Raw genomic sequence first — 27781 nt, 5'->3', positions numbered from 1 at the left:
AATTCTAAAACAAATTTTAATGAGGCAGATGTGTTGATTATTCTGATTTCAGTTGAATATTAGAACTTCAGAGCCATCTATGTTACGGTATTTTATTAACGTTATCTTTCTCTTTTGCAACTTGTCACTGAAATGAGAGGAGTGTGTCCTGAAAACGAGTCTTGTGTCTGCAGGCACTACGGAGAGGGTGTGCCTGATCCAGGGGACAGTGGAAGCGCTGAACGCAGTTCATGGATTCATTGCAGAAAAAATCCGAGAAATGCCCCAGAATGTGGCCAAGACGGAACCAGTCAGCATCCTCCAACCTCAGACCACCGTCAATCCTGATCGCATCAAACAAGTGAGTGTTCAGTTGGGAAATCAGAGAGGAATACCCACAGTGCAGTATGAATTCCTTTCAGAGGAAGCAGTTTAGTTGTAGCAGAAAAAGGCTTAAACTTATCTAAAGTTGTCATTTAGTTTTTGAAGATTTTTCGGATTCTTTGATTGGCAGATCAAACTATTGATTAATTGAATTATAAATTTATTAGTGATAGAGAAGAGGCACTGATGTGACTCTTTATGATTGCTTTTTACATATACGGAGGCAGGGATTTTATTAACTTATGGAACTCTCTTCTGTTTAAGATATAACACGTCTTAAATAAATAATAAGAAATCAAAATGAAATTTATATCTTCAACATTCCCAATGCCCAACTTTAGTGACAGTTGTAGTTCTCAGCATAGGAATTGCATATAGACTCCTGTTTTGTTAATTTGTCTTGTTTAACATTTGATCAACAAATATGTATAAGTCAATTCGTATAGCTACTGTTCAGTCCTTTGTTATCACTTAGCTATTACATTTTGTATCACATGTGTAGTGCTTATATATCTGTTAAACAGACCCAATGTCACATTTTAATGTATGGATTTTCTGTAAAGAAAATTTTTCATGACAAAAGATAATGTGAATTTTTAAGATTGGGTAATGCTTGAGATGATGTAGGGAAATGACATTGCTTGATGTTAAATAAGTTGGATACCCTTACCGTAAATATTTTATGTTCATAATTATTGTCTACTTTGGCCTTTTATTTAGCCACTCAATTTGTGACTTATTTTATTATCAGCAGATTGTGATTTTAGAATAAATGTATTATTTATAAATTAATAGAAAATTTATTTTCATTGTAATAGATTTGAAATGTAGTTCAAAGTTCTATTAATTTCATGTTTCTGAATTGAAAGTATATTAACCAGTGCTATGGCTCTATCATAATCTTATTAATGTATAACTATAATACTAATCATATATCAACTTTAAATTTATAATTAGATAATATATGCTCAAATTATAGACTAATATTCAATTATCTATTAATAATCTATTTCTAAAAAACACTTCCTTGTTTAATGAGAAAGTAGCTCTTACTCCATATAAAGATCACTTACAAGATTTTTCATCAGTGTTGAATAGTTGTTATTCCAGAACTGTAAGGGAGTGTATCTCTATAGACATGTAATAACATCTACATACCTTAAAACTATACATACTAGAATTTTTTTATTAACAGTCATTTAGTAGTATGAAGTGCTTATTTCATCCATGCTAGGTAAATATAAAATAGTCCAAATTCTGTTAACTTGACAGTGATATAGGGACTTCATCAGATTGGAAAACAAGATGTCTAGATGGCAGACATCGAGGTTAAAATTTTGTGGGGCTAGAAATGTCCTGAATGAGCACTGAAGTATCTGGTCTCTTTACATTTTGCCTTAATCCAGCCCATACTTCTCCCTTTTCTCCTGTAACTTCTATGAAAACATTCAAGCATTTAGGTAGCCACTTTGATATTTCTTTTTAAATAGACAAAAAAAATTATACCTTGAATAGTATAAAACTCTGTCTAGAACAGTAATGTGAGATTTATTTTAACATTTATGTAGCAACAAATACTGAGTACCATCAAATAGTAGTCTGAATCATTATTAAGTTTCCAGTTTTAGCTATGGCTGTATGAGATTGACAGGCTGTCATGTATGCAGGACCAGTGTAGACTGATGACTGCCACCAGAATTTTAAAGCACAAACCAAAGTTGAGTTTTGTTTGCCTTGTTCAGATGTTAATTATATTTAAGATAAGTTTTAAGTGTTAATATCAATTTATCTATTTTTATTATTACATTCATTTATATGTCTTGATATTCATAGAATTAAAAAATTATGGTTAAACTCTACATTTTCATGTAATCAGCAATGTAGATAACAGTAAATCATTACAAGGGTACAGGAGACGAGCACTCAGTATGCTGAAGCAGCATATCTAACACACATTATCTGTACAGTGTAGAAACTATGCCAAGTTTCTTAATATTTGTAGGAGAAACGTGTTTTTGACCTACAGAGATGCATCTTCTTATGCTTAACACTGTAATATTGCAGTTCTTTAACTTTTTACGTATCTAATTTGCCAGTTTAATGTTTCTTACCAAACGATGACCAAAGTGGTTGTCAAGTATATAAATTTCAGTGGCTATGATTTTATTTAGCAAGAAATGATGCCACTTTACATAGTGTAAAATAAGTATTTATAAAATAAATTATTTGTCATAGAATAGATAAACATGGCTTTCATGATGTTGGAAAGTTTACATTTTAATCCACAGAATCTGAAGATGTCTTGCTGAGACTCTGCTCAGAAAAGTAATCCAACATTTGCTTTTGCTGTAGAATTCAGTCTCCAAAATAATTTCTTTTCAAGTATTAAATATAAATATTTCTCTAAAGAAGGTTACTTACAGAATAAAATTAGAGTTAAGAAAATGCTGGAGCTAAATATCTACCTTTTCCTAGAAATAGATTCAAGGGAAAAATGAAATTATGAATTTTGCTTAGTGTTTCCATTATTATTCTGGTTTGGGGTTGACAATTTTAAACTTTTATTTTCAATTTTTTTTTTTTTTTTTTGAGCTGGGGATCGAACCCAGGGCCTTGCGCTTGCTAGGCAAGCGCTCTACCACTGAGCTAAATCCCCAACCCTATTTTCAAATTTTAAGGCATAATTTATTCTTAAAATCAGAAGTCAAATGTAGTTCTCAGAAAGTCACATTTTAAAAGTGCTGATTTCTTATCATCTGTTGTGTTTTCTAATAAATTACGTCCTGCATTGTGTTCTAAGATACAGTTTACCAACTAAGTACATTTTATGAACTATAGTACTCTATCCACATGTCCCTATCTTTCTTGGCTGGTGGCATCAGACAAGTGTAGTTTCTCATGTCCTGCATACTCATTTCAAAAGGCCCCCTGCAGGACAGTGATGAACTCTACTTCAGTGCCTAAGATCCAACTTCAGCTAATAGATGTAGGTAATTCAGTTCTTAATTCTGGACCCCTTTTAAAGCCAAGCTGTGCAAGGTAAAAGGAAGGTAGGGGAACTTAAAGAATTTTCTTATATTTAAGAATACCAAGAAGTTTTTTAAGTCTGCCCAGAATTTTACTTTTTTGATAAGTTTGCAAAAATAATGTTCATCAATTTTTTAATATCGTTTACTCAAACATAAGTTTATTAAAATACTTTAATTGTTAAATATAGGAAATTATAGCCCTTACACTTCATATAAGTTTGTTTTGTGATATTTCTTAACCTGTGACAGCATATTTATATTCCAGAAGTGCAGTATTAACAGTGTACCATAGACCTCAGAAGATTCTAGTTAGTCAAGGAAGATGGCGAAAAGCTCATTTTAGAAGGGTGAGCTAGGATGCAATTGCAGAATGCTGTCACAGTCCTTGAATAGTAACAGGACTGGCTCATTTGGAATATCTGTGCTAATGTTTAGAGAAAATAAATATTAGTTAAGTAGGGTGGAGACAGATAAGCAAGACCTTGCGTGTTTGGCAAAAAGATATTATAGATGACAAAATCATTCCTCATTTTCTGAAATAGCTCCTTTAATTCATCTTAAAGATTATTAAAAAGTAAAGGCATCTTTTCATTTTGATGTTCTTTGTGCATAAAACAAACCAGATTTTGAAGGTTTATCCAGGCATTGTTACTGGTGGGAAAATAAATATGAATGGACCAATAGACTAATGTTAATGTTGTAAGACAGAGAGAGTGTTCATCAAAAATGACAAGCTAATGGGACAGTTGCTATTTAAACATTTTGTTCTTAAGGACTAGTATGCAGGGATTATTTAATAGAACACTGCAAAGCTTGGGGGGTGGTTATGGAATAATGTTATTGGCTGCTTGGCAGATGAGCATGAAAAGAATAGCTGAGACCTGCTCTTCCTGCTTTACTTGTAAATATTAGATGTTCTTAACAACTGATTGTTACAGATTTGTTTGAAGAAAAGCTACTCTTATTCTAGAGTTTCTTTGTGGTAATAGTCTCTGGACCAGCAAAACTCACATTTTAACATGAGTTCATCATATAATTTGTTAAAACTTTTTAACTCTTAATTTCTCAAAACTTAGTTATATCAGTAGTTTATTAAGTGTGTAGTATTAAAAATCTTGATATTTTTAAATAATGTATATTTCAAAAAGTATGCTCTTTTAGACAGAAGCACACAAATCTCTTTGAGTTCAAGGCCAGCATGGTATACATACTAAGTTCTAGGCCAGCCAAGGCAGTATAATGAGACCCTGTCTCAAAAAGGAATCATGTTTCCATAACATAATTCACCCTCTAGTATCTACAGAGAAAGGCGAAAAGGAGAAGTGGGGCTCAAGTTACTGGGCCCTTCCTGATCACTGCTTGAAATGGATTCGAAATAGATTAGAAAAATGTGTGCTTTATAGACGCTGTCCATTAAACATTGATCCACAAATTACATATTCATGATGGAATGCATTTCATAATCACTATATTAATAACTATATAGAAATTTGATATAAATATTTTACTTATAAAATAGTAAAGAAAAATGTTTGAACATTTATATTTTATTTTAAAATACTTTACATAGATTTATTATCCATATCTGTGGACTTTAGAACAATTTTCTCAACTATTCCATTGACCTGATTAATAGGAAGCTTTAAATTAAAGGCATTGTTTTAAACATCCATATTTATCTATTTATTTGGGGCAATTTTCCTTCTAGAATTTGAAAAAGCAACTGAAATGCAAACTGCTTATAATATAATTACTGTTGCTAAGTCTAAAGTGAGGATTTGCTTATGCATCAAAGGACCTGTATGAGTGGCACTGGGAAAACTGTTCCAACTTTCTGCCATTTTACCATGAAGACATCTAATCCTAGAAAAGACACGAACTCTTTGCTGTGACGTTCAGTCTGTTCACCCCCCAAAGTGCACTTGAGAAATCGCACCTGTGTGGAATATTAAAATGTAGCTTCTTATCTAATCATCAAGCTTCATGATAAAACCTTAAGTTATTTAAAGCACATTAATGTAATTCACAAGTTTAAATTACGTATTTTATTCATAGGAGAAAAGGAGAGCAACCAAATCAGTAAGGAGAATTTTGATGAATGTGAGTTGTATCAGTTATTAATAGATATTCAGAATATATGAAAATCATAAAGAATAGCAATAAAATTTTGACAGATCATCTGAATCTAAGTTATGACAAGGTCTGAGCCACATCATGTTACTACTTTTTACATTTTGCACTATTTAAGAACCTCCCTGAGGATTTGTATCTGGAACAAGACGATATTATCCAGTACTTCAGGTTGATTTTCTTCTGATGAGAGTGGACATGTAGGATCTGGGTTTGGTAGGACATGAACTTCCATTGGAAGAAAGGAAGCCTAGATTTGACATCTGTCTAGTCATAAACTTGTACTCAGTGTTGGACTTAGTTAGCGCAGACACATGTTTAGATATGTGTGACTCCTCCAATAATTCCATGTCATTAACTAGATTGAGAAAATGAAGCCTGTAATGTTGAATTCATACAGTCTGAGGTAGTGTGACATTATTAACAGTGCCTCAGTATATCATTGTACAGAAAAAAATACATGTTTTTTTTACTGATAGAAAATAATGTTTCTCTAAAAATTGACAAGAATTAATTACAGAGTGCCTAAATAGAAAGTAAAAGATTAGAAATTTTGAAAGCGTTTAGAATGCTCTACTCCTGACTTAGTACTGTTTCCTATTCTTTGTGTGATTCAAAAAAAAAAAAAAAAAATCCTTGGCATGACACCACACTAGGTCAACTACTTCTCCAATTGCTTTAGGTTTTAAGAAAAAATATTCTAAGGAAAAGACTTCATGAAACATAGCCTAATGGTGCAAGTAGTCTCATTGTGTATTGAAAGTCAGTGAGTTGACACAGAGCCTTCAAATTTATCATCACTTTTACTCTTAACTGCTTTATCTAAATTGGAAGTACTGATACCTTAAATACAGATATATGACCACAAACACTTTTATTTACTTTTCCTCAAACTTTCAAACCTCCAAGGCTAGGCCTTTGTTCATATCTCAGTAGTTTTGATGGACATGTAACAAAGTAATAATACATAATACACACTATATAGGCTTGTCTAAGATATAGAAGACTATCCCATTTGCCTTTTAAGAAATAATCCCTTTAAAGGCCTCTGCCTAACCATGATATATGGTTAAGTGCAATATGACACTTAAACAAAGCTCTGAAGCCCTTAAACTTTAAGGCTGCCTTGTCAGTTGTTAAAGGCTTCTGAAAACTCTAGGTGAATGACTCTGGGAATATGTATGGTTTGCTATGACACATCTCTGTAGCACATGTGTGTGCTTATAAATAGACAGAAAATTTAGTTCATAGTGTCTTGTGATTTTTGAACATAGGATGACAATGCTACAATATATTATACTTTTTTTCCTTTTTAAATGTACCATTTAGCATAAATGATAAAAATGATAATTTTTAGAATGCTGCTAGTTACATGTTTATTAATATGAGGTTAATGTTTACATTTTCAGATGGCTCTAAGTTTATTAAAATTAATATTTTAGAAGATAATGTGATATTAAGAACTCAGAACTGCAAATTAAATTGCTTTTATGTATGGATCCCTAAATTCATGTGGAATCAGCTTGTTGGTGATGTTCAACATATTAAGTAGGTGGATACTTTTATGCCAAAGTAAACTTCATTTCACCGCTTCTTCAAATCTCCAACTGTATTCATTGATAGGAAAATGACTTTTCCAATTTTGTTCATCTAACTTCTTGAGTTTTCCTTGACATCTCTTTCCCCCAAGCAAATTAGAGGGAAAGAAAAGGGACTGCTGTCATGCATAGGGGCAGGATGCCTTTAGCACTCATGTGAGTTTCTATCCGCCACCATCATGAGTTCAAGTCATGAATTTATTTTTACATGCTTATGCATGCATACTTACATGTATTAGTTACTCAGTTGATCTTAAATTCCATTAAATTTGATTGACTAGGAGAAAACTTTGTTCATAGGATTTTGTTCTCGTTATATTACATTTTATTTCGTTTTGTTTTGTTTAATGATCAGCTTAAGGCTCATAAAGGTTGATTTGCTCCTGAACTGCTTTGTTCCCAGACATTGCCATCTTCCCCAACTACCACCAAGTCCTCTCCATCTGACCCCATGACCACCTCCAGAGCTAATCAGGTACAGTATCATCCTCTCATCTACACCATACTTTCACAGCGATTGCCTGCCAACCGGAGAAAAAGAGAATGGTGGGTTAAGGATTTGTTCGTTCATTCACATGTATGCGCCATGATCAGATTCCAAATAATCTAACCAATAAATATCAATCATTTTTTAATTTTACATGCATTTTAACTTCATTAACAAATATATTCAGCAGTAGGCTTAATTAGAATTTTGGACTTATTCCTTTAAGATGTCTTCACTTTACAAAGCCCTGAGGATTAATTATTGAGTTGGTCTTTTCTTGCCTTTCAATGTATCTTCCTAGGAGTTTTCATAAATAATTTAAGCACGTTCACATAGGTTATAAAATATATTACAATTTAGAAAAGATATGTCTTTAAAGGTTAATATCCTTTTACTTTCTGAGACCAGCTTCTCTGTGTAAACAGTATCAATAATAAGCATTTCTAGTTTGAAAATTGGTGTAATTTTAGCATTGTTTAATAATTGCAGACACAGTACATTTTCTCAGTCAAGAACTCTTAATCACTTTCATTGAAAGAGTGTCAAACTTTGCAGTGAGAATTATATCTTACTAGTTCGATTTGACAGCGTTTGAAACTAAATATTTTCAGGCCAGCCTTCATACTTGTATTTTTTGACTAAAATAGTTATTCAAATGTTTAAACACATTTTCATTTTATGTGAGTTGAGTTTTATTTAAATGAGAAGGACTTTCTTTATTATTTCTACTTTTTACTTTTAGTAAAATAAGGCTTCATGAGATTACTTAAATATTATTCATTAAATATTATTAATATTACTTAAACAGCTTATATTTTAAAGTATTTTTCATTAGTTGGCCAACAAAATATTGCTACATGTGTGTTTTGTGGCATTTTTCATATTATTTAATCAAAAGCCATCAGCATAATTTTGCTCATTGACTGATTCTAGTGATTTTGCAACCTCAGGGAAAATAAAATGACTTAAGGAAATCTAGGCAGTCTTAGGATGCTGGTCTATAGTAGGAGCTTGGTTTTCTTTTTATGAAATGAAACTTCCCTCAAACACAAGAATTTAATAATGCCGCCATCTTGGCCCTAAACCAGTTAGGGCACATCCAGAATGACGCAGCCACCACTTTTCTCTGAAGAACGTGGTAGTGTGGAAGTAAGAAGAATGCATTTTGAGGGCTCACTTCCTGCTTCTGTTCCCCCATGCTTTAATTCTGTGGCATAGGAGCTCACCAAGGATATGACTGCCCTTGGTTTTAAATGTCTCCTATGCTCCATTAGTGTCTCAGCTGGACAGACGAGTACGTCATAAACAGGACTAATGTTTTTCTCAAAGTAAGATGCTAACTAGAAAGCCAGTCTGCTAGTTCTGTCTTTGAAATTAGATTGGTAGTTCACTTATATGAATGTGGATTTTTATAAAATGATTTCTTAAAAGGCCAACTATATCTACTTCCTCATTAATGCTATATTTTACCCTCTAGATATATTATCACACTTTCTTCTGCCAAATCTCCTATTGTAATGATTTGAAATATAGGCACTGTGATTTAATATTCTGTCTACTGTGCTAGTACATTTTGTTATTCATACTGCTTTCTTTGTTTTTTTTTTTGGGGGGGGGTTGTTTTGTTTGTGTACAAAGAAGCATATAACTCCTGGATCACATAAAGCAAATGTTAAAAGAAGAACAGCAAAATCCTTATTTATTGAACGAACTGTAGCTTTTCAATCACATTTGATTCTTAGTGATCTGTAACTCTCCTTTGTATTCCTTCATGGTAGGGTCTCTCCAGATGGCTCTAGCAAAGAAATGTCATTTTTGTTCACTCACATTTGAAATGTACAGCACCTAGTCCTTTCTTAGGAATTGTCCTTAATTAATTTACTGATTTATGTCTATAAATATAGTCTGGTTAGGAAAATATGATTCTGTGTAATAATCTTAAACTTTACAGAAGTAAAATATTATAGAGACAGATATGTATGTATGTATGTATGTATATATATATGCATATATATATAATTTAAATGTAGTTTATATTTACCCAGCTATTACCAAATGTTTTTAATCTTATAACTGATAGAAATGGAGAAAATCAATGACTTCTGTTTTAGATCAGAGATTACACCCATGTGTTATAGCTTGTATGATAACCCTGCTGTCAAAGTAGAGGTGAGGAAATCTTTTCCGAAGAAAATTGCTAGAGCAAAACAGATGACAGTCAAATAATTAACATTTGTGTTGTTTTCTAATCAATATTGGCCAAATGAATGTTGGTCAAGTTCTTATTTGAGATGTACAGGAAAGAACTAACGAATTATAAATATGCAGGAAATCTAGGAATAGAAAACCGTGGCAGTCATTTAGAGAACATGCTTGCTCTGCAGAGCCATTGTTCCAAAACTTTTCATTCTGAAGATTAGTGTGTTTAGCACTTTGAATTTTATCTGTTTTCCTCTTCAGCCTCCTTACCATGTTTCCTTGAGTCACATCATGAGCACACTATTGTTCAATAGTAACTCCACTTGACAACTGAAGACCCACTGTGCGAGAATCCTTATAAAGTGATAGTGAGAAGTGAACACTAGAGCAGTGGGGAGGACCTTGTCTTGCCGTTCACTTGCTGAGTAATCACGTGTGAAACTCAAAGACTAGAGTTTCCTAGGGCAGACTATGAAAATCCGCAGCTCTTCTCACAGTGATGCAGTGCCTGGCTGTGTTCCTCTAAAGGAAATGTGAAAAATATTAGTCCTTAAAAGTAAATTACTTGGTAAATAGTTATTTTAAATGCTTCAGTTAACAACTGTCTAATACTAGTATTGTCTGTTTCTAAGGTATTTCTGTGATCAAATTCACTGCCCTTAACTTAGTTCCATAATCAGCATCTAGAGAGCATGCAGTTGCTCTTGTTTAGTAGTGAAAGGCCACAGTTAAACTCTCAGAAGTGTCAACAGGATCAGTAGCATTTATCAATCTCAAGATGATGCTTATTTTACTCGTCACCACATCATAATTGTATAAGTAATCAGCGATGCCCAGTTATCAGGAAGGGGCATAGAGAACAGGTGCAGGCCTTCTCTGCCATCCTTCTTGCTACTTTTCCTTTCCCAACCCATAACCTTTCACGTACTTCACTGAAATTGAGGCCATCCAAAGAGATCTTCTATACTGATGCCGACAATACTTACTAGACCAACACTCCACACCCACGCCTTTTTCCTATTCAGTTATTTCCACAGGAATATCTCTCTGCTCCTACCAAAGTCAGTTATTTCAATTGTATAATAAGTATACCCTTTCCCTGTTACTGAATGGTATCCTTCCTTTAACTATACTTCGTCAAGTTTTAACTATAGAAGTATTCCAATCTGCATGCAGTGTTTTCTCCTGGTTTTTTTTTTTGATCCTATCATACATGTATGCATCATATTGTGAAAACCTTGGGCTTTCCCCTCTCTTCTCCCCTCCCACTCCTGTCTCCCATTTTAAAACGCTGACCCACCTCGTTGTCACCTCTTTCGCCCACAAACTAATGCCTCTTCTAGTCCTTCACAGCAAAATTCACAGAAGTATTATCTCCAGTCTCTGTCCCATGTTCTTTCTATTCCTAAGTCTACTCCAGTCAGGCTCTGACCTCCACCATTCCACCAAATCTGCAGTGAGCATCAGTGGTGGCCACACTGCTGACTGAGTTTGTTCTCAGTCCCTATGTTCACTGGCCTGTCAGCAGTGTGTGCCCCATTCTGTTATAGCACCTTCTGTGCTGTGCTTCCTGTAGTTAGTGTCCAGGATTCTACACCACTGTGTGAGCCTGCTCCTGGTCTCTTCCTGGTTCCCCCTCTTGTCCTCTGCTCACTGATGGAATGTCCTAGTCTTAGGAGCACCATATGTCTTGCCTTTTCCATTCTGTTATATGCAGAATGCATGCCTCGGGATTTTTGTGCTGCTTTCAATCCTTAAATGTTACCATAGAAAGACCATTTCTCACAGATGCAGAGGCTGGAAAAATCCACACTCAAGATGCCAGCATCTAATGAGAGCTTTCCTGCAGCATATTCACAAGGTGGAGGGGCAGAGAAAGGGACTGGGGCAATGTCTTCCCATGACAGAAGAGAGAAGCCATTCCTGAAACCATGTAGCAAGTTGCATTGGAATCACATTACAGCACATGAATTGTGGAGAAGATAGAAGCTCTCTCTCAAACCACAGTAACCATGAACTAGCAGAATCTTTATGAAGGCTCTTACAATCTCCTTACTGTATTTTAATGTTCATGGCTTAAATTTATAATTTCCCGAAATATTTCCTAAAATTTAAGTTTCAGGTCCCAAGTACCTTGAACTCACCTCTCAAAGTGCAGCCCCAGACTGCCTGCAGCTGCTTGCTTAATGTTGCCGCTTACACATCTACCTGCTACCATAAGTACAACAGTTCCAAGGACCACCCTAGCCCTTCTCCCTTCAAAGCTTGTATTCTCTTGCCTGCATCTGAATAATTTAAACCAGTTTACATGGTAAAAGCCAATATACCTAAACGTACATCGGCACTTTTAGGATCTGCCTCTGCGCACGCCGCTTCTTTCATCTGATCAGTTTACTGCCTCTCACTCACTCTGGGCTTTTACACCACATACCACGTTTCAGACGCTGGGGATTCTTCCTCAGTGCTCTGCTCTTGCTTTTTCTGCACATGAAATTTTAATCTCAGAGATCCGTTTGGTCAAAGCCTTTGTAATCCTTCAAGACTATTCCAGATCTGCCTCCTCCTGAAGGCCACTTGACTGCCTTGTTTAGTATCCCTGCCGGGCCTCTCGCTCACACCAGTACTCCTCCTTGCTTTTTTCATGCTGTACTTCCTTCTGCTGTCTTGGGAGTACTGTGCACTTTCTTACTAATACATCTGTTGCATGCTGTGTGCCCCATCACTCCTTTAGAATGTTACATTTTATGGCAATACACATTTTCTCCATGTTACAAACTCTCTGGTGTATGAAATAGAACCTGGAGCACAGTAGGTTGTGAAAAAGCACATGTCAAGTGACTAGCATTAGAGCAGTTTTATAGAATCCTTCAAATGAAACCTGGCCCAGGAATTGTTTATAGTAGTGTAAACCAAATAGAAGAAAGTGATCTATGGAATAAAGAAGTTAACTTTAAAGAATATAGTCTTTGCTACCTTTCCTTCTTTTCATCCATGGCATTACCCCTCACATATGAAGTGTTTCTCAATTCCTATGGGAAAGATAAAAAATAATCCAATAGAAAAATGAGTGAAGTTCAGGAAAGGTAATTTACAGATAAAGGAATAGAAATGGCTGATAAAAACATGTTCAGTTTCACCAGCATCTGGATGGATAGCAGTGCCTGTCACAAGGTTAAGCTTTTCCCCAGATAGATAGAATTTTGTGTAAGTATATGTGATACATATGTATCTGATTGAGAAACAATGTGTGTATTTGGAAGTCACATGTTGGCAAATGTACAGAACTGAGCATTTGCCCCAGTGTTGATAAAGGAAGCACTGTGACACAGCTCTTACGAACCTCAAGAACCTAAGAATTGTTCTGAGGCATCGATAGATAGATGCATGAGTATGTAATGCAGCATTGTTTACATTTAGCAAAAGTAGGAAAACAACTTGATCCTTATAGTTCAGTTCTTGAAGGATTTCTGGTATTGCAGAGTGATATTTGGGGAATCTATGAAAGAAATGGAAAAGATCCATGTAAACTGCTCTAAAATATCTTTTGTCTATGAACTAGAGAAAAGTACATTCCTAAAATATATGCCCATCTTCTTAATGGTCACAAAATACCTGCCATGTTTTGTGTTTGAATGCATTAAGGTGATGACAGAAATATGAAAATTACTGGCTTTTATTACAATGTCTTGCCTCCTAAAAGTTAGCTAAAAATGACAACGGGATGACAATTCAGATATCAGTTGTGATACATATGATGTGTTAAATAGAGATAAGTAGTCTCTCAAGGGAAAGATTTGATGTCATATGTGCCTCTGAGCTGCAAAATGCCCTGAATTATACGTCTTGGAATGTGCTAGTGAATGTCAGATAGGATCCCTGGGGAGAGACCTCTGTCCCAGAGGGGTGCTCTTTTACTGCAAGGGATTGACCATTTTTTCATGTTTTAAAATTATACCAAATTAATTATTATATAGTAAATGTAATTTTATCTTTCATAGTTATCACATCAAAAGTTCTTGATCCAGCTTCCTATCAAAGCTACTTGTGAAGTTTCTAATGTAATAGCTCTTGGGGGGCGGGCAAGGTAAAACATTTCTATTTGAACAGTTTGACATCTACAAAAGTTTTAGTATAGATATTAGTTTAGGATTGAGAAGAAGGTACAAAGTTATGTGATTCAAAAGGTGTTTTTCTGTCTGAGGTTGCTTTAGTAGACTTTCCTATTGTCAGATATGGTTAGATATCTTTCCTGGGAGGTCTTTAAATGCAAATTATAATGATTCTTTTAAAGATTGTTTTGTTCTGTTATTGCCAAAAATTGTGGACTAGATTAAGTGGATGATTTCTCCTCATGCCTCCTTCATTTCCAGTACCTCCACTGTGATTGTAGGTATGGGGTGTATGCACCCTCCCACACCCACAAACACACACATGCATGTTCGTAATTGGCCTCACAGTGGTTAATTTACTGCTACAATACCGTTGATGATTTTAAGTCACATGTTTTCCCCTTGATACTTTATTGATCATTATTTAATCAATCTTTGCATTTATCCTATCTGGATGACACTGTGTGCGTTTCTACGATGCAAAGTACTCTTTCTCTTTAATTCTTAAAGTTTTTCTACTCTCCAGAGCAATCACAATTCATCTGCTTGACATTTTCACTTCAGTGTCTTAATAGCTATTTCAAGCGAAAATGTCCAGAATAGCTTCCTTTCTGGCCGCATGCCTCATCCTTTCTCCCCATCATCTGCATCATTAAACACACTCTCCGACTTTGTGCATAGATCTTTTCATGTTTCACTTTTTTTGTTTGTTTGGTTGGTTGATTTGGTTTGGTTTTTCGAGACAGGTTTTCGCTGTGTAACCCTGGCTATCCTGGAATTCTCTCTATAGACCAGGCTGGCCTTGAACTCACAGAGCTCTGCCTGCCTTGGTCTTCAGAGTGCTGAGATTAAAGGCATGAGCCACTACCACCCAACTTCCATTTTTTTACTGTTTCAGTTGAATATTGAATTAAGTGAGAGCCCTAATTTGCATATCAAAAAATCTGAAATTTTCAGATATACCTTTTTACTAACCAGGATTAAAATTTTTTTAGTACATTTGTACCAAAATGGATGTAATGAAACTTTAATAATAACAGTAGGCTTTTTTTATTTAACCTGTGAATAATTGTAAGTAGCCCTTCTTCTATAAACAGAACTTCAGTAAAATCAGATTTTTTTTTAAAGCCACAAAATTACCCTAAGTTATTCTTATTTTAAAAATAGATTTCTTTGCCATATTGTATCATTTTACAACTTCTCTGGTTCCCTGCAGTTGACTCTAACAACTTTCCTTTTTCTGTAACTGTCTGCAGTGCTTGTCATCTCCAAGGAACGGTAGTAGTTTGAAGTGTTTCTCTGTTCGAAAGCATGGACTGTTTCCCTTTCCTCCTTCCACCTGACCTCGCAAGCGGTGATGCAATGTGACCTTAAAATATACATCATTCACAAAACAGAAGAATGCTTCAGAAGCAAAGCAAAAAATAGTGTTAAGTCAAATAATAAGCATATTAGCTTCTTTTCCTTGCTTTTAGAAATTTTGTGGAAACTATTGTTCATTTTCTGTCTCCTTCCAGAGACACACAAAAGGAGGTCCACTGTCTCCCTCTCACTATCTTAGCTTATAGAAAGAAGGGAGAATATAGTGTGGAAAAGAAACAGAAGGAGGTACAACCTCTTTATTACTTCTAGAGATACCTACTCACATGTGTCAGATATAGTTTGAGTTTGAAATGCAAAGCTTGGAGCAAAAGGGAAAGGCATTCTTAGTACAAGCACTCCTTGAGTGAGTTGGCAGATGCCCACATTGAACCATTACTAACTGCCCCCTCTTACCACTTAATCAAATAACACTTAGTCCTGGACCTCCGAAATTAACCTGACTACATTTCATGGCTGAACTGTGCTAACCACTAGCTTCAGAACCTACGATAGTATAAAACGTGGTGGAAAAGAATACTTTAATAAATGAACATGTAGGAATAAGGCAGATGTTATATATTTAATTGTCAGTGTGACAGTATTGGATTTGTAAGTGACTAAGAACCTGTTAGTGTTGGTTTCAAAATTTTTCTGATAAGATTAAAATGTCACTGTCCTTAACTTTTTGATTACTTTAGTATATGCATGATGTAAATTAAAATTTTTAGAATTTGAGAATGATAAACCTTACTCTTGATTTAAGAAACCAAAGTCAAGTACTAGAGATACACGCTTAAGAGTGTTTACTGCTTTTGCAAAGGACCTGAGTTCAGTTCCCAGCACCCTAAAGAAGCCTTAAAATTGCAACTCCACCTCTAGGATATATGATGCCCTTTTCTGACCGCATGAGGCACCTCATGTACATGGTACAATTACAGACATGCAAGCAAAATACACATATAAAATAAACTAATCTTTTTTTAATTAAAAAACAATGAACCCAATATTGGGTGTTTTTTACATATATATATATACAATGTCTGTGTCTGTGGTAAATCATCTTTTAAATTATTGTATTCCTGTACAAATATATCTTGTTTTATTTCTTTAATGATTACCCATGTGTAACTTAAACCAGGTACAAATAGAAATGGTAAAGTAAGATAAGATGGTGGCCTACAGGAAAATGCCTTTTTGCACTCACATCTGCTTAGGAGAAATAACATAATAATAAATGTAGGAACAATGACACTATGAGGTTTGAGGTTTGATTATTTTTTAGGTACAGCTAAACTGCTTGTACAATACACCCAGACTTCAGCAGGTGAAAATGAAAATGCACACATTGGCAGAAAAGTCAGTGTAAAGAGAGAGAAAAGCAGTCCATCAGCAGGAAGACATGGAAGATCAAAGGCAAAGACAGAGAAACCATAAGTTCAGACTGTACTTAGGAACTCACAGCTAAAATGTGGACTGAGTGAGGGATTCACAGATGATGATACCAAGACAGGAGACACTAGAGATAATGAACCTGGCAAGAAAGTTGAGGGATAGTCGAGAGAAATTCACAGACTACATGGGAACCCAGGTAGTGCAGGGCAGGTTCTTAGTAGGAAGAGTTATACAGGAGGAATCCAATAAATGTTTCTCAGGATTTTCATGTGTGATAAAACTTAAGGTTTGTTCTAATTCATCTTTATAATTGAATCAGGTAGAATTAAGGTTAGCATTATAATTCTTTAAAGACAAATAATTTTCAGGAAAAAAGTTTACTAAGATTAATAACTGTTAAAAAGTTCTTCTAATATCATCCATAAAATAAAATCAACTAGTAGGCAACTTTATTTGCCATCCTTAAGAAGTGGTTTTATGCTGGGCGGTAGTGGCGCATGCCTTTAATCCCAGCACTCGGGAGGCAGAGCCAGGCGGATCTCTGTGAGTTTGAGGCCAGCCTGGTCTACAAAGCGAGTTCCAGGAAAGGCACAAAACTACACAGAGAAACCCTGTCTCGGAAAAAGAAAAAAAGTGGTTTTATATTGAGGTTATTTAGATTTCAATAATCAAATTATTTTTATTAAATGATTAAATAAATTAAAATAAGACAATATTTCTTAAGTGCAAAGGAAATCAAAACTATGTAAGATGTATAAACACACTCATATATGTCCACTCTGGATGTGGATTTATGTGTTCACTGCCTGCTGTCTTCAAGAGCAGAATGACCTGACCTCTCAGACACTTTTTGAAATATCTCTAGCAGATCTATGTTCTAAAGGTAGCATTGGTGACACTTGTTAAAATTAGCTAATGAAGCTCAGAAAATCTCAGCTACAGAAACTAAACTTCCACTCCAATTTTTGAGGTGATTTAGCTCATTCTAACCTCAGCCCCACACAGAGAACAACAAAGTTACTTCAGTGCCCTGTCAGTGACTGCAGTCTAGTTTGAGGTGCCCAGGGAGGGGGATAGGTAGAGATGTCAACAAATCCAAGCTCAAGGTCAATATCTCGCTTTTGAATTTTAAAGTTTATGTACATGTCACACTTGTATACTTGTACAGCACCATTTTATTGTGATGAAGAACGTCCACAGAATAAATTAACCAAATGGCCACATTGGATGGTTGGAAACACCCAGTGACTGCAGTAATTTCTCCTCAGCACTTGGTGATAGGGTTACCACTCCTAAATAGGTCTGTGTCTTCAGAACACAACACTCACCACCAGAATGTCCAGATGACGTAACTTAAAATAATAGGAACACTTTATAAAAGATTATTACTGATTTGGTAGTCAGTTTTTATAAAGTTCAATAACTATGTGTCCAATTGAAAAAATAAAATATTATTAGGAATTTTATTGATCTTCATCTCTAAATATATCCATAAAAGAAATAATGTATTTGTGAGTAACTCCAAAACTACTAGGTATTGAGGAACATGAAATTAATGTTTTGAAAAGTTCAAGTGGGTATTTTCTACTGCTGTCTTGGTAACGTTGCTTTCATAATTCTATGCTACCTGTTCCTATTTCTCAGAGCAGAGAGTTCCTTTAAGCTACACTGGATGAAGAACTAGTAGCCGCATTATATTTCTGGGCTCTATGAAAATATTACCATTGATGTATAGTTATTAGTCCCTCTGTTTTGACATCCTGATTTCTCATAGACTGTATTGCAAAATATAGAGATTCAAGGAACTTTTTGTTTAACAATTTTGACTTGAAGATTGCTTTTTCCTTTGAAAACTCTCATTGTACAAGGTAGTTTTATTAAAATATGATAAAAGTCACTTTAAAGTTGTGGTATTTCCATCTTAATAAATTATGTTTAAACTAATTATCAATTTATTATTGTACTTTTTCTAGGATAGCAAAGTAATATAATGTATGTGCACAAAACAGAAGTATTATTTATACGTATTTTTTTTAATTACAGGTAAAGATTATAGTTCCCAACAGCACAGCAGGTCTGATAATAGGGAAGGGAGGTGCTACTGTGAAGGCTATAATGGAGCAGTCAGGGGCTTGGGTGCAGCTTTCCCAGAAACCCGATGGGATCAACTTGCAAGAGAGGGTTGTCACTGTGAGTGGAGAACCTGAACAAAACCGAAAAGCTGTTGAACTTATCATCCAGAAGATACAAGAGGATCCACAGAGTGGCAGCTGTCTCAATATCAGTTATGCCAATGTGACAGGTCCAGTGGCCAATTCCAATCCGACCGGATCTCCTTATGCAAACACTGCTGAAGTGTTACCAACTGCCGCAGCAGCCGCAGGGCTATTAGGACATGCTAACCTTGCCGGCGTTGCGGCCTTCCCAGCAGTTTTATCTGGCTTCACAGGCAATGACCTGGTGGCCATCACCTCTGCACTTAATACATTAGCCAGCTATGGATATAATCTCAACACATTAGGTTTAGGGCTCAGCCAAGCAGCAGCGACGGGGGCTTTGGCTGCAGCAGCTGCCAGTGCCAACCCAGCAGCAGCAGCAGCCAATTTGTTGGCCACCTATGCCAGTGAAGCCTCAGCCAGCGGCAGCACAGCTGGTGGAGCGGCGGGGACATTTGCATTAGGTAGCCTGGCTGCTGCTACTGCTGCAACCAATGGATACTTTGGAGCTGCCTCGCCCCTAGCTGCCAGTGCCATTCTAGGGACAGAGAAGTCCACAGATGGATCAAAGGATGTAGTTGAAATAGCAGTTCCAGAAAACTTAGTCGGTGCAATACTTGGCAAAGGAGGGAAAACCTTAGTGGAATACCAGGAGTTGACTGGTGCAAGGATACAGATTTCCAAAAAGGGAGAGTTCGTACCTGGCACAAGGAATCGGAAGGTAACCATTACTGGAACACCAGCTGCGACACAGGCCGCTCAGTATTTAATTACACAGAGGATCACATATGAGCAAGGAGTTCGGGCTGCCAATCCTCAGAAAGTGGGTTGAGTGTCCCAATTATATGTCAGATTGTTTTAACCCCTCCTTTACCCCATTTTCAAGAAGGATGTACTGTACTTTGCAGAAGTGAATTTTTTCTGTTATTAATATATAATTATGCAAATGAATGCGACTATGTTGACAATGTGTATATGTAAATAATATGTGTTTTACCAGATGTTTCATAGAGTTTTTTCTTGACCTGTTTTGTTCTCTATACTTTGCTTGTGTATATTTGTCAGAGGTGTTTCTAGTGTAAGATTTAAGCCTGCCATTTTACCAGCATTATTGTAGTTTAATGATTGAATGTAGACAGGGATATGCGTATAGTTTTCAGTATTAGTTCTAGATAACACTAAATTAACTACTGTTAGGTTGAGTATGGTGGGGTCAGTGACCTAAACTGGAGTGAGGCCAAAGCACTGTCATGGATGTCTTACTTCCTGCTTAGGGAACAGAGAAGTAGGAAACAATATTTTGAAAATAAGTTTTAAATTTAAAATGATCAAAAAGCAATATAGTTGCATACAAGCACTGTAAAATATTTCAAAGGTTAAAACTGTGGAAAATTACATTGGTAAGTTTACAGATCAATAAAAGCACCTGTTCTCCATCTGAACTAGACAATGGAAATAATGCTGCATGCTGGCCATGGCCCATTGTTCATCATGTGTAAGTTCAACAAAAGTTCTCACATGGAGTCCCACCTCTTCAGAGGTTTGTACATTTGTTTTCAAGCACTGAATTCACTACTGATCCCATCGCCTGGCCAGTAGAACAGTCATTACTCCATGAACATCCTCACTGTTTAGACACATAACTGTGGTACAGTGTATTGGAAATTTTATAAACAAAAGTGAAAGTGCCAACACATTATTGATAGCTGATAATGTTTCATTACCTGCAACTGCTGGATAAGTACGTTGCATTTTAAGAGCTTATAATTGTGTATAATTTGTTAACACTAGAAACCTATTAGTATTGTGAATGTAGATTTTACTGTGAAGCTATCTGTGATTTAGCTGTTTGCTCCATGATGGAGTCCTTGCAGCATGGCGCTAGCAGCCAGTGCAGTTTCTAATACTCGGTAATTTGCATGTTTTGTGGAGCATTTTTATGTCACCAACCAGACAGTATTTCCTGCATGCTTATTTAGAAGAGGCAGTTTATCTTGAGAGGTAGTGTGATCTACCTTTGTCAGGCTTTTTGACAGGTCATTTCAGAGTAAGCCTTTGTTCCCAAGACCCAACAACTGTCACCCTCTTCTGTACCTCTCCTGGGTGCCCACTGTCCAGGCCATTTGACACACCATCTGTTAACCTCTGAGTTTGCCCGCTCAAGGCCACTCATGGGGGCATCCATCCCCAAGCACCTCCTCATGCTGTGCATGCAGTCTTAAATTCAATGGACAAAAATAAAATGCTGGCTACCTCTGGATCATCTGGCTGAGCAACTGAATTACAAAAGAGAATTACTTCCATCTCAACTTCAGCCCATTGGTTACGTCCACCCTAGCAAGCTAAATGGCATCCCAGCTGCTCCTTTCTGTGCAACCAATTAAAGAACAATGAGTGTGATGCTCCATGTCTGAATTTCGTCCAGCCTCTCTCTGAACTGTGATCTTTGTCCTCATGAACTTTCCCTTTTGTTCATTGAACTATATGGACTCTTCATTTCATATTGATTTACTGTGCAATTTACTTTTGGACATTGAGAACTTGAAATTATTTCCTGATCCCTTCCCCTCCACTATTAATAATTCATTTCTGTCAAACTGTAAGAGTAGGACTCATTTTTTTTTTTTTTTAGTTTTTAACATTGGACTGTTATTTCATTTAGAGTTCTCTATCTCTAAATATTTATTTAGAGAATGATTTTCAAAGGGAATGATATGCTTGTTTAAATGAAAGAGAAAAGCTGTAGCAAACTGTGTTAATTGGTAATGACTATTTATCGTCGATACTCTGTAGCTGTGTAAGTTCTGACGAATAGTGTATCTCGTGGAATCAGTGGTTAGCATTGCCGCTATTATATTTACTCATTTTATCATTATAAATGTGCTTAGCTCATCATGTAGCATCACTTGTCTCCCGTCTCATTTTTTCCTTGCATGTCACAAGTCTCAGATCATTTATAATACATTAACAGTAAATAATATCTATGTAAATTCCTTTCACCATGCTGTCTCAGAGTCAGCAGTGAACAAAGGCAAAGATTGGGGCCCCACTCATTGGAAGAAGAGAAAGGAAGCGATCTAGGATGTGTATTAGAAGCATTTCAAATGTCGGGTCTTTAAAATGTTTTATTCAGTATTAGCAAATCTTTAATCTTTTTTTCCCCCAAAATTCAAGTAGTCCACTGTGGAGCCCATGCATTTCATCTGGAATTTAATGTTTCTCTGAAGCCAGACCATTTAAACAGTTATATGTATTTTATTAGCTAGTGTGTGGCTGACAGTGCACTCAGTTCAATTTTAATTGTAAATGGGAATTCCAAACTTTTCCTACTTGGCATGGTTATATGTTAGCTAAAACTGAAAGCTAAACTGGAGATATTTACATTTTAATTTATGGTAACAAATAAGGGTTTGTATGCATTATGTGTAAATCAGCTTCATGCTGTTTAAAACGTACTGAAATTTATAGACCATGTAGAATTGATTTGTGATGTGATGCTTTAATTTATTGCAAGAAAATTAGACTGCCACAGGTAGGCGTGTAACGATGGCTGTTCAGCTATACTGATCCAAAGTGGAGAAAACTGGTGATACAAGGCAAACATCTTATGAAATGCAACTATTTGTAGTCTTGTTTCGCTGTAAGGAGGCTGGTGAGCACGCTGAATACGAATTACCTCAGTTCCGCAGCTTTCTGTGTCTTTTTAATGCATTCTGTTTCAGGGTCACTTTCAATCAATATTTCATTTACTTACTGAGATTGAATGGGCGCTCTGAGACACAGTGTGCTGTTTATCATACAGATTGGACACCTCATTCTAGATCCAAGATCTTTTCCTCAACACTGGGAGCTGTCCTTTCAGCACCACAAAGTTACTGCTTGAAGCTGCATTGCAGTTTTGTTTTTGTTTTTGTTTGGTTTAGTTTTGTTGTTTTGTTCTTTTGTTTTTTCCGTTTTCACTGGGAGCTTTCCTTTCAGCACCACATTGCACCTAGACTTTGTAACGGCTGCCTTCCTCTTTGCACTGAAGACCAATTTCGTCTGCACTTCCAGTTACTGCTAGTTACCTGTAGGACTTCCCCTCCTACTTCCCCTCACCCAGCCCACTCCCCAAACAGTAAATGTATCTATTTCTGTGGAGGTCATTTCTCATTCAATGATCAGAAACAATGATAAGTTCTAACCTGTTAACGGCTCATTTCGACTCATTGCTTACAGTAGATCTAAGCTGTTTTCTGCTTATTTGATTCCTTCCAGCTTCCCATCACATCTGTAACAAACTTTTAAAATGATATTGCCACACCACCATGCACAAGCCTACCTGCACAGTAGAGATAGATTATTCCATCGCATTCAGATGGTTAACAGAGGTTAGCAAGTCCTGTATTATATATTTATATCGCTTTCTAAGAAAGTGCATATTAATGTTTACTTTAAGAATGTGTAAATGGTGCTATCAAGAATCTGATAAATTTTATCCCAGTTTTTTGTGTACCACTTCTAATGTATGAGATTTATTTTTTTATTGGAAAAATAAACAGTATGAAAGCATTAAATTGGTAGATTTTAGTAATTTGACAATGAATGGAATCCCCATGTTACAGGCCCTATCTTTTCTTAGAAATTCTAATGGTGGTAATAGACTTCAACAGAGGTACTGGTAATGACATTCCTTTTAATCTATTCTTATGGTACATCTTGATTCATATAATGATTCCTCACTGAGTCCTTAAGTACATTTTGTTTACTGTAATTCTTCTCCAAGAAGTGAATTCTTGCTTTCCAAGGCAGCAATTGAAAGGAGATGAAAATATAATTTAACACTCTACATCACATACACACTTTGAGACCAGTTACTCTGTTAGTAGCAGAAATTCATTGATCATCAATACAGGGCAAGCATGGCTATACATAATAATTTTCAGTGCAATGCAATCTTAGAAATTTAGTAGATACACTTTATTTCAATGATGCAAACAGCCATATGAAATTGCTTATGATTAGAAAACAGGATGAACTCATTTTGCCTCCTGCTTGGTTTCTCATAAACATGAGTACATAATATTGTTGTGCACTTTTGTCCATAGATGTCTTTTTACATAAAGGGTAAGTATCATTACTTTAAAATTGTTTTTGGAATTATGCATGTTATTTTTTGTTTCATCAGATATGTGCCCCAATTAAAGAACATTTTTACACACAAAAAAAGAAAGTATCAGAAACGTGTTAATTTTGAAAAAAAAAATGAAGTGTAGAACATATTACTAGATAGGATGTCATTCCACTGGTCAATAAAAACAAAAAGCAACTGTTCTTGAAAAAATTGAAGCATTACCTTGTATAACTAATAAAGTACATCAAATCAGATTTGTAAATAAAATATTGTTTAAATCTAAAGTATTCAATATTTTGATTAGATTATTTTTTTAAAGAAAATATTTAACGTGTATGTGCTGGATTTTTTTTTAAATAGTTTTTTATAATTGCGATGGAAGGGCAATTGTCTCATTAAAAGTGGTGCAGAGGCCAATGCGTGGGTTGCCATTAGATATATAAACAAGTGAAAACTGTGGAACAAGTTTTAAGCTCATTTTGGAAAAAAAAAAAACAGTTCTGTAGAAATGCATATTTGTATTTGTTTCTCTAATAAATCTGCAAATAGCTTTAAACACAAATTAGTTTTAATTATTTAAACATGAGTTCTGTTAAGTAATTTAATACCTGTTTTGCCTTACATTGTGTGAAAACATTGTCCTGTGGAAATACAGGCTTATGAAAATCAAGGTAGGTCTGCATTTATTTGAAAAGGCCAGACATTTAGCACTTCGGTATGTTTACCTCTATGAACTCATTGAAGAATTTGCATAGAAGACAGTACTGCCCCATATTACACCAGCTTATCTGCTGCTGAAATCAATAAAGGACCAGTTTGAATCTGCGTTAACTCAGTATCAAGTAAAAGACCAACAAGTAAGTGAAATCACATCTGAACGTTTGATAACAAAACCCTGATGCTGGCAGTGCTCTCCCTCACATAGAGCAAGGAAGTAATGTGGCTTCTCAACTGTAGAGGCCTGGTCTTCTTGAGTGTGATTTACACGTGATTAAAAGTATTGCCCACAGTGTCATGTATCCCCTGGAAATAATGAATATTGAAGATGCTTTAAGATAACATTCCGTCATCTTTCTGTTGTTAATATAGCATCTCTACTTTGAAAATGCTTGAAGAAGATAAATATACATGAAAACCACTGATGTGTCCAGTTTTCTGTTTTTTCTTTTTGTTTCTTACGTCTTTCTGGTGGAACAAAAATACTGTTGGAGGAAGACTCCATTGAATGTCCTAGTCCTGTAGAACTACAAAGAGGATTCAAATTACAATGAATTCTTTGAATGGGATGATTTGTTTTCAATTTTTAAACTACTTGGGAACATCTGGATAACGAAGTGTTAAGCATTTCCATTGATCCATCCAGCTTTGAGTTTTTGATTATAACAAAAGTACTGCATTTTAACTAATAGGTAGTTTTATTAGTTTTCTTTTTAAGATGGTCTAAACCATATTCAAAATGATGACATCCCAAAACTTTCAACTTTTATCATAATTTTTTCCTAAATATTAAGATGAATCAGGTCCATAGTAGAAAATATATTTCATTGAAATAATTCAATATACTAGAAACATCTTGGATAGACTTGGTAACTGTGGCATTTTATATTTTCCCTTTCATAAGTAAACTTTGGAAAAGATTCTAACTAAAGAAAGACCACAGGCTTAGAGATCAATGCAGGTTAACACTGTAAAAGAAAGCCTGACTCTGAGAGTTTGAAACTTACTTAAGAATTGAATTGTAATTTGAAAAACATGTTGGCATAACACAAATCTGATGGTTAAGAAAATTCTACACATTATATTTTATGATATATAATTACTCTTGATACTTGGAATCATTTGCTGTTCACCACCTCATTGACACAACTCTTAGAGATCTTTAGCATTTAAGAATTTAATAGTATAAAGATACATGGGAGTTTCTTTTTTGGTTGGTTGGTTGGTTTAGTTTGGTTTGGGATTTGGGTTTTCTTGCTTCTTTTTGAGGGGGTTCCTTTTGGCTTTCTCTTTGTGGGGGATGTTTACACATAGTTAGATTAAAAATAAAGGCAATTTCCATAACTATTTGCCCCCAGACTGGTGGTATAAAAAGTGGGTTTTTTTTTTTTAATGAAAATGCTGTATATTCCCAATGCTTTAAAGACTAGAGAGAAAAATTTAAATGTTAAACTTCCTATATTTGATTTTCACTTTCAGAAAATATCACTTGTGTATGTATAACATACTTAATTGATACAGGAAAACTCATAAAACTGATTTTCTCTCTTCAGGAAGATAGGTGACCACATAGAAATAGCACCAATAGCTGAGGAGTTTGCTTCTCATTCAAAGCCTTAAGTAAGTTCTTGCACAGGTGCTGCTGAGCATTTGAAATTTTCTATTTGGATTTTCAAAATGCAGTCTGTCTCATTTAGTACCTACTTTAAGACCAATAGTATTACTTTAAAAGATTATACTTATTATTTCTTAGTTGGCTTAAGTTTGTTTTATTTTGTTTATCAGCTTTTAATTTTTAAATAGCTTTTCTTTATATGATTAAGATATTTGTTGAGTTTATGGACCGATGATGAATTTTCTCTATAATTTTTTAGAGCAATGTTTATATGTTGATGTATCCAGTCATCATAAATTTGCAAAAATAAAATTTGTGAAAATTTAAATCTGCTTACAATTTGATTTTATATGAATTTCTTCATTTTGAAAAACATGTTATATTTTCAAATATCTGTCTTAGACCAAAAAAAAAAAAAGGAAAGTGATACAAAAGACAAAACACAGGAAAATCGGTCTTCCAAAGAGTGAAATCCGGAAATCGTAACCCTGCCAGGGGCCAAGGACACCTCCACTCAACCCACTCTGAGCTTGTGGCATTACTTAAACATTGATGTTAATACACCATTGTTTCTTGCACATCTTCACGTGTGAATCTGTCATTTTGTTAGAATTATTTTCAATGCTGTCATTGAAGCGTTTCCTGCAGTGACGTCTAAGGATGTCCACTGAGTAGTGTAGGAGCAGAGTGTCACCTCGGATGTTTTTGTGCTGGTGCCTTCACTGTACCGAGTACAGATTAGCAATCAGCTTTGTTGTTTTCTTTATTCTGTGTTCATACCCATGCCACTTTATCCTGATGTGAAGAAATCAGGGAGACTTTTTTTCTCTAATTTTTAGTTTTAAGCAGAGTACATTGAGGGCACAGAATGGATACTAAAATTAGAAATGCAGATATAAAGCCCTTGTTTCTCAGAACAGTCAGTCTTAATGCGCAATTGAGATTATGTCATTTGTCTATTTGGATTCAAATTTTGAACAAAGTAAATGTTTTATGGGATTGTTGGATTTTTTTTTGCCAGCAATGACAATGTCATCACTTGTCTGGAGTAAAACAGTTAGAACCAATATAATTAAGCTCATCACACCTCTTTTTATATCACTTCAAATGTTTGGGAAAGCAAAGTTACAGTTACAATGCTATAATTATCATATTCATTATGACATTTCTTTCCCATTAGCATAAGCTTTATTGCCATTAGCTCTGAGCATTTTTAAGATGAACTTCTAAAATTAAATTTTTGCAAGAATGTTTCTTAATACATAAGTAGATAAGAAATTTTCTCTGAAGTATTATTAGGACATATTTTCATAAATGATTCTCCAACATGTAAGGAGATTAAAATAACTATTATATTCTGCTATATGCTGAAAACACTTTCATATTAATTCACACAATAGTGTAAGGTGCCAGCATTGATTGTATCCCTATTTTACAGAAAATGAGATGCT

At 35.1% G+C, this 27781-nt stretch overlaps 1 protein-coding gene across 9 annotated transcripts in view; it reads left to right on the top strand.

Moving 5' to 3' along the window:
* Positions 1-25136, top strand: part of Nova1 (NOVA alternative splicing regulator 1) — a 127113-nt gene extending 101977 nt beyond the window's left edge. For 5 of the 9 annotated variants that reach the window (XM_036205370.1, XM_036205375.1, XM_036205372.1 and 2 more), the window contains 3 exons: positions 174-340; positions 7524-7595; positions 18713-25136. In XM_036205370.1, the coding sequence (XP_036061263.1) occupies positions 174-340; positions 7524-7595; positions 18713-19717 (1244 nt within the window). In that variant the 3' untranslated portion in view covers positions 19718-25136. Of the gene's footprint in view, positions 1-173; positions 341-7523; positions 7596-15171; positions 16261-18712 lie in introns of those variants that run through there. The other 4 variants (XM_036205371.1, XM_036205377.1, XM_036205374.1 and 1 more) reach the window with 2 other exon arrangements.
* Positions 25137-27781: the final 2645 nt, after the last annotated feature.

This window comes from Onychomys torridus, chromosome 14, assembly GCF_903995425.1.
Source record: "Onychomys torridus chromosome 14, mOncTor1.1, whole genome shotgun sequence".
Taxonomy (NCBI): Eukaryota; Metazoa; Chordata; class Mammalia; order Rodentia; family Cricetidae; genus Onychomys; species Onychomys torridus.
Note: the sequence above shows the minus strand (reverse complement) of the source record. Positions and strands in the feature narration are given on the sequence as shown.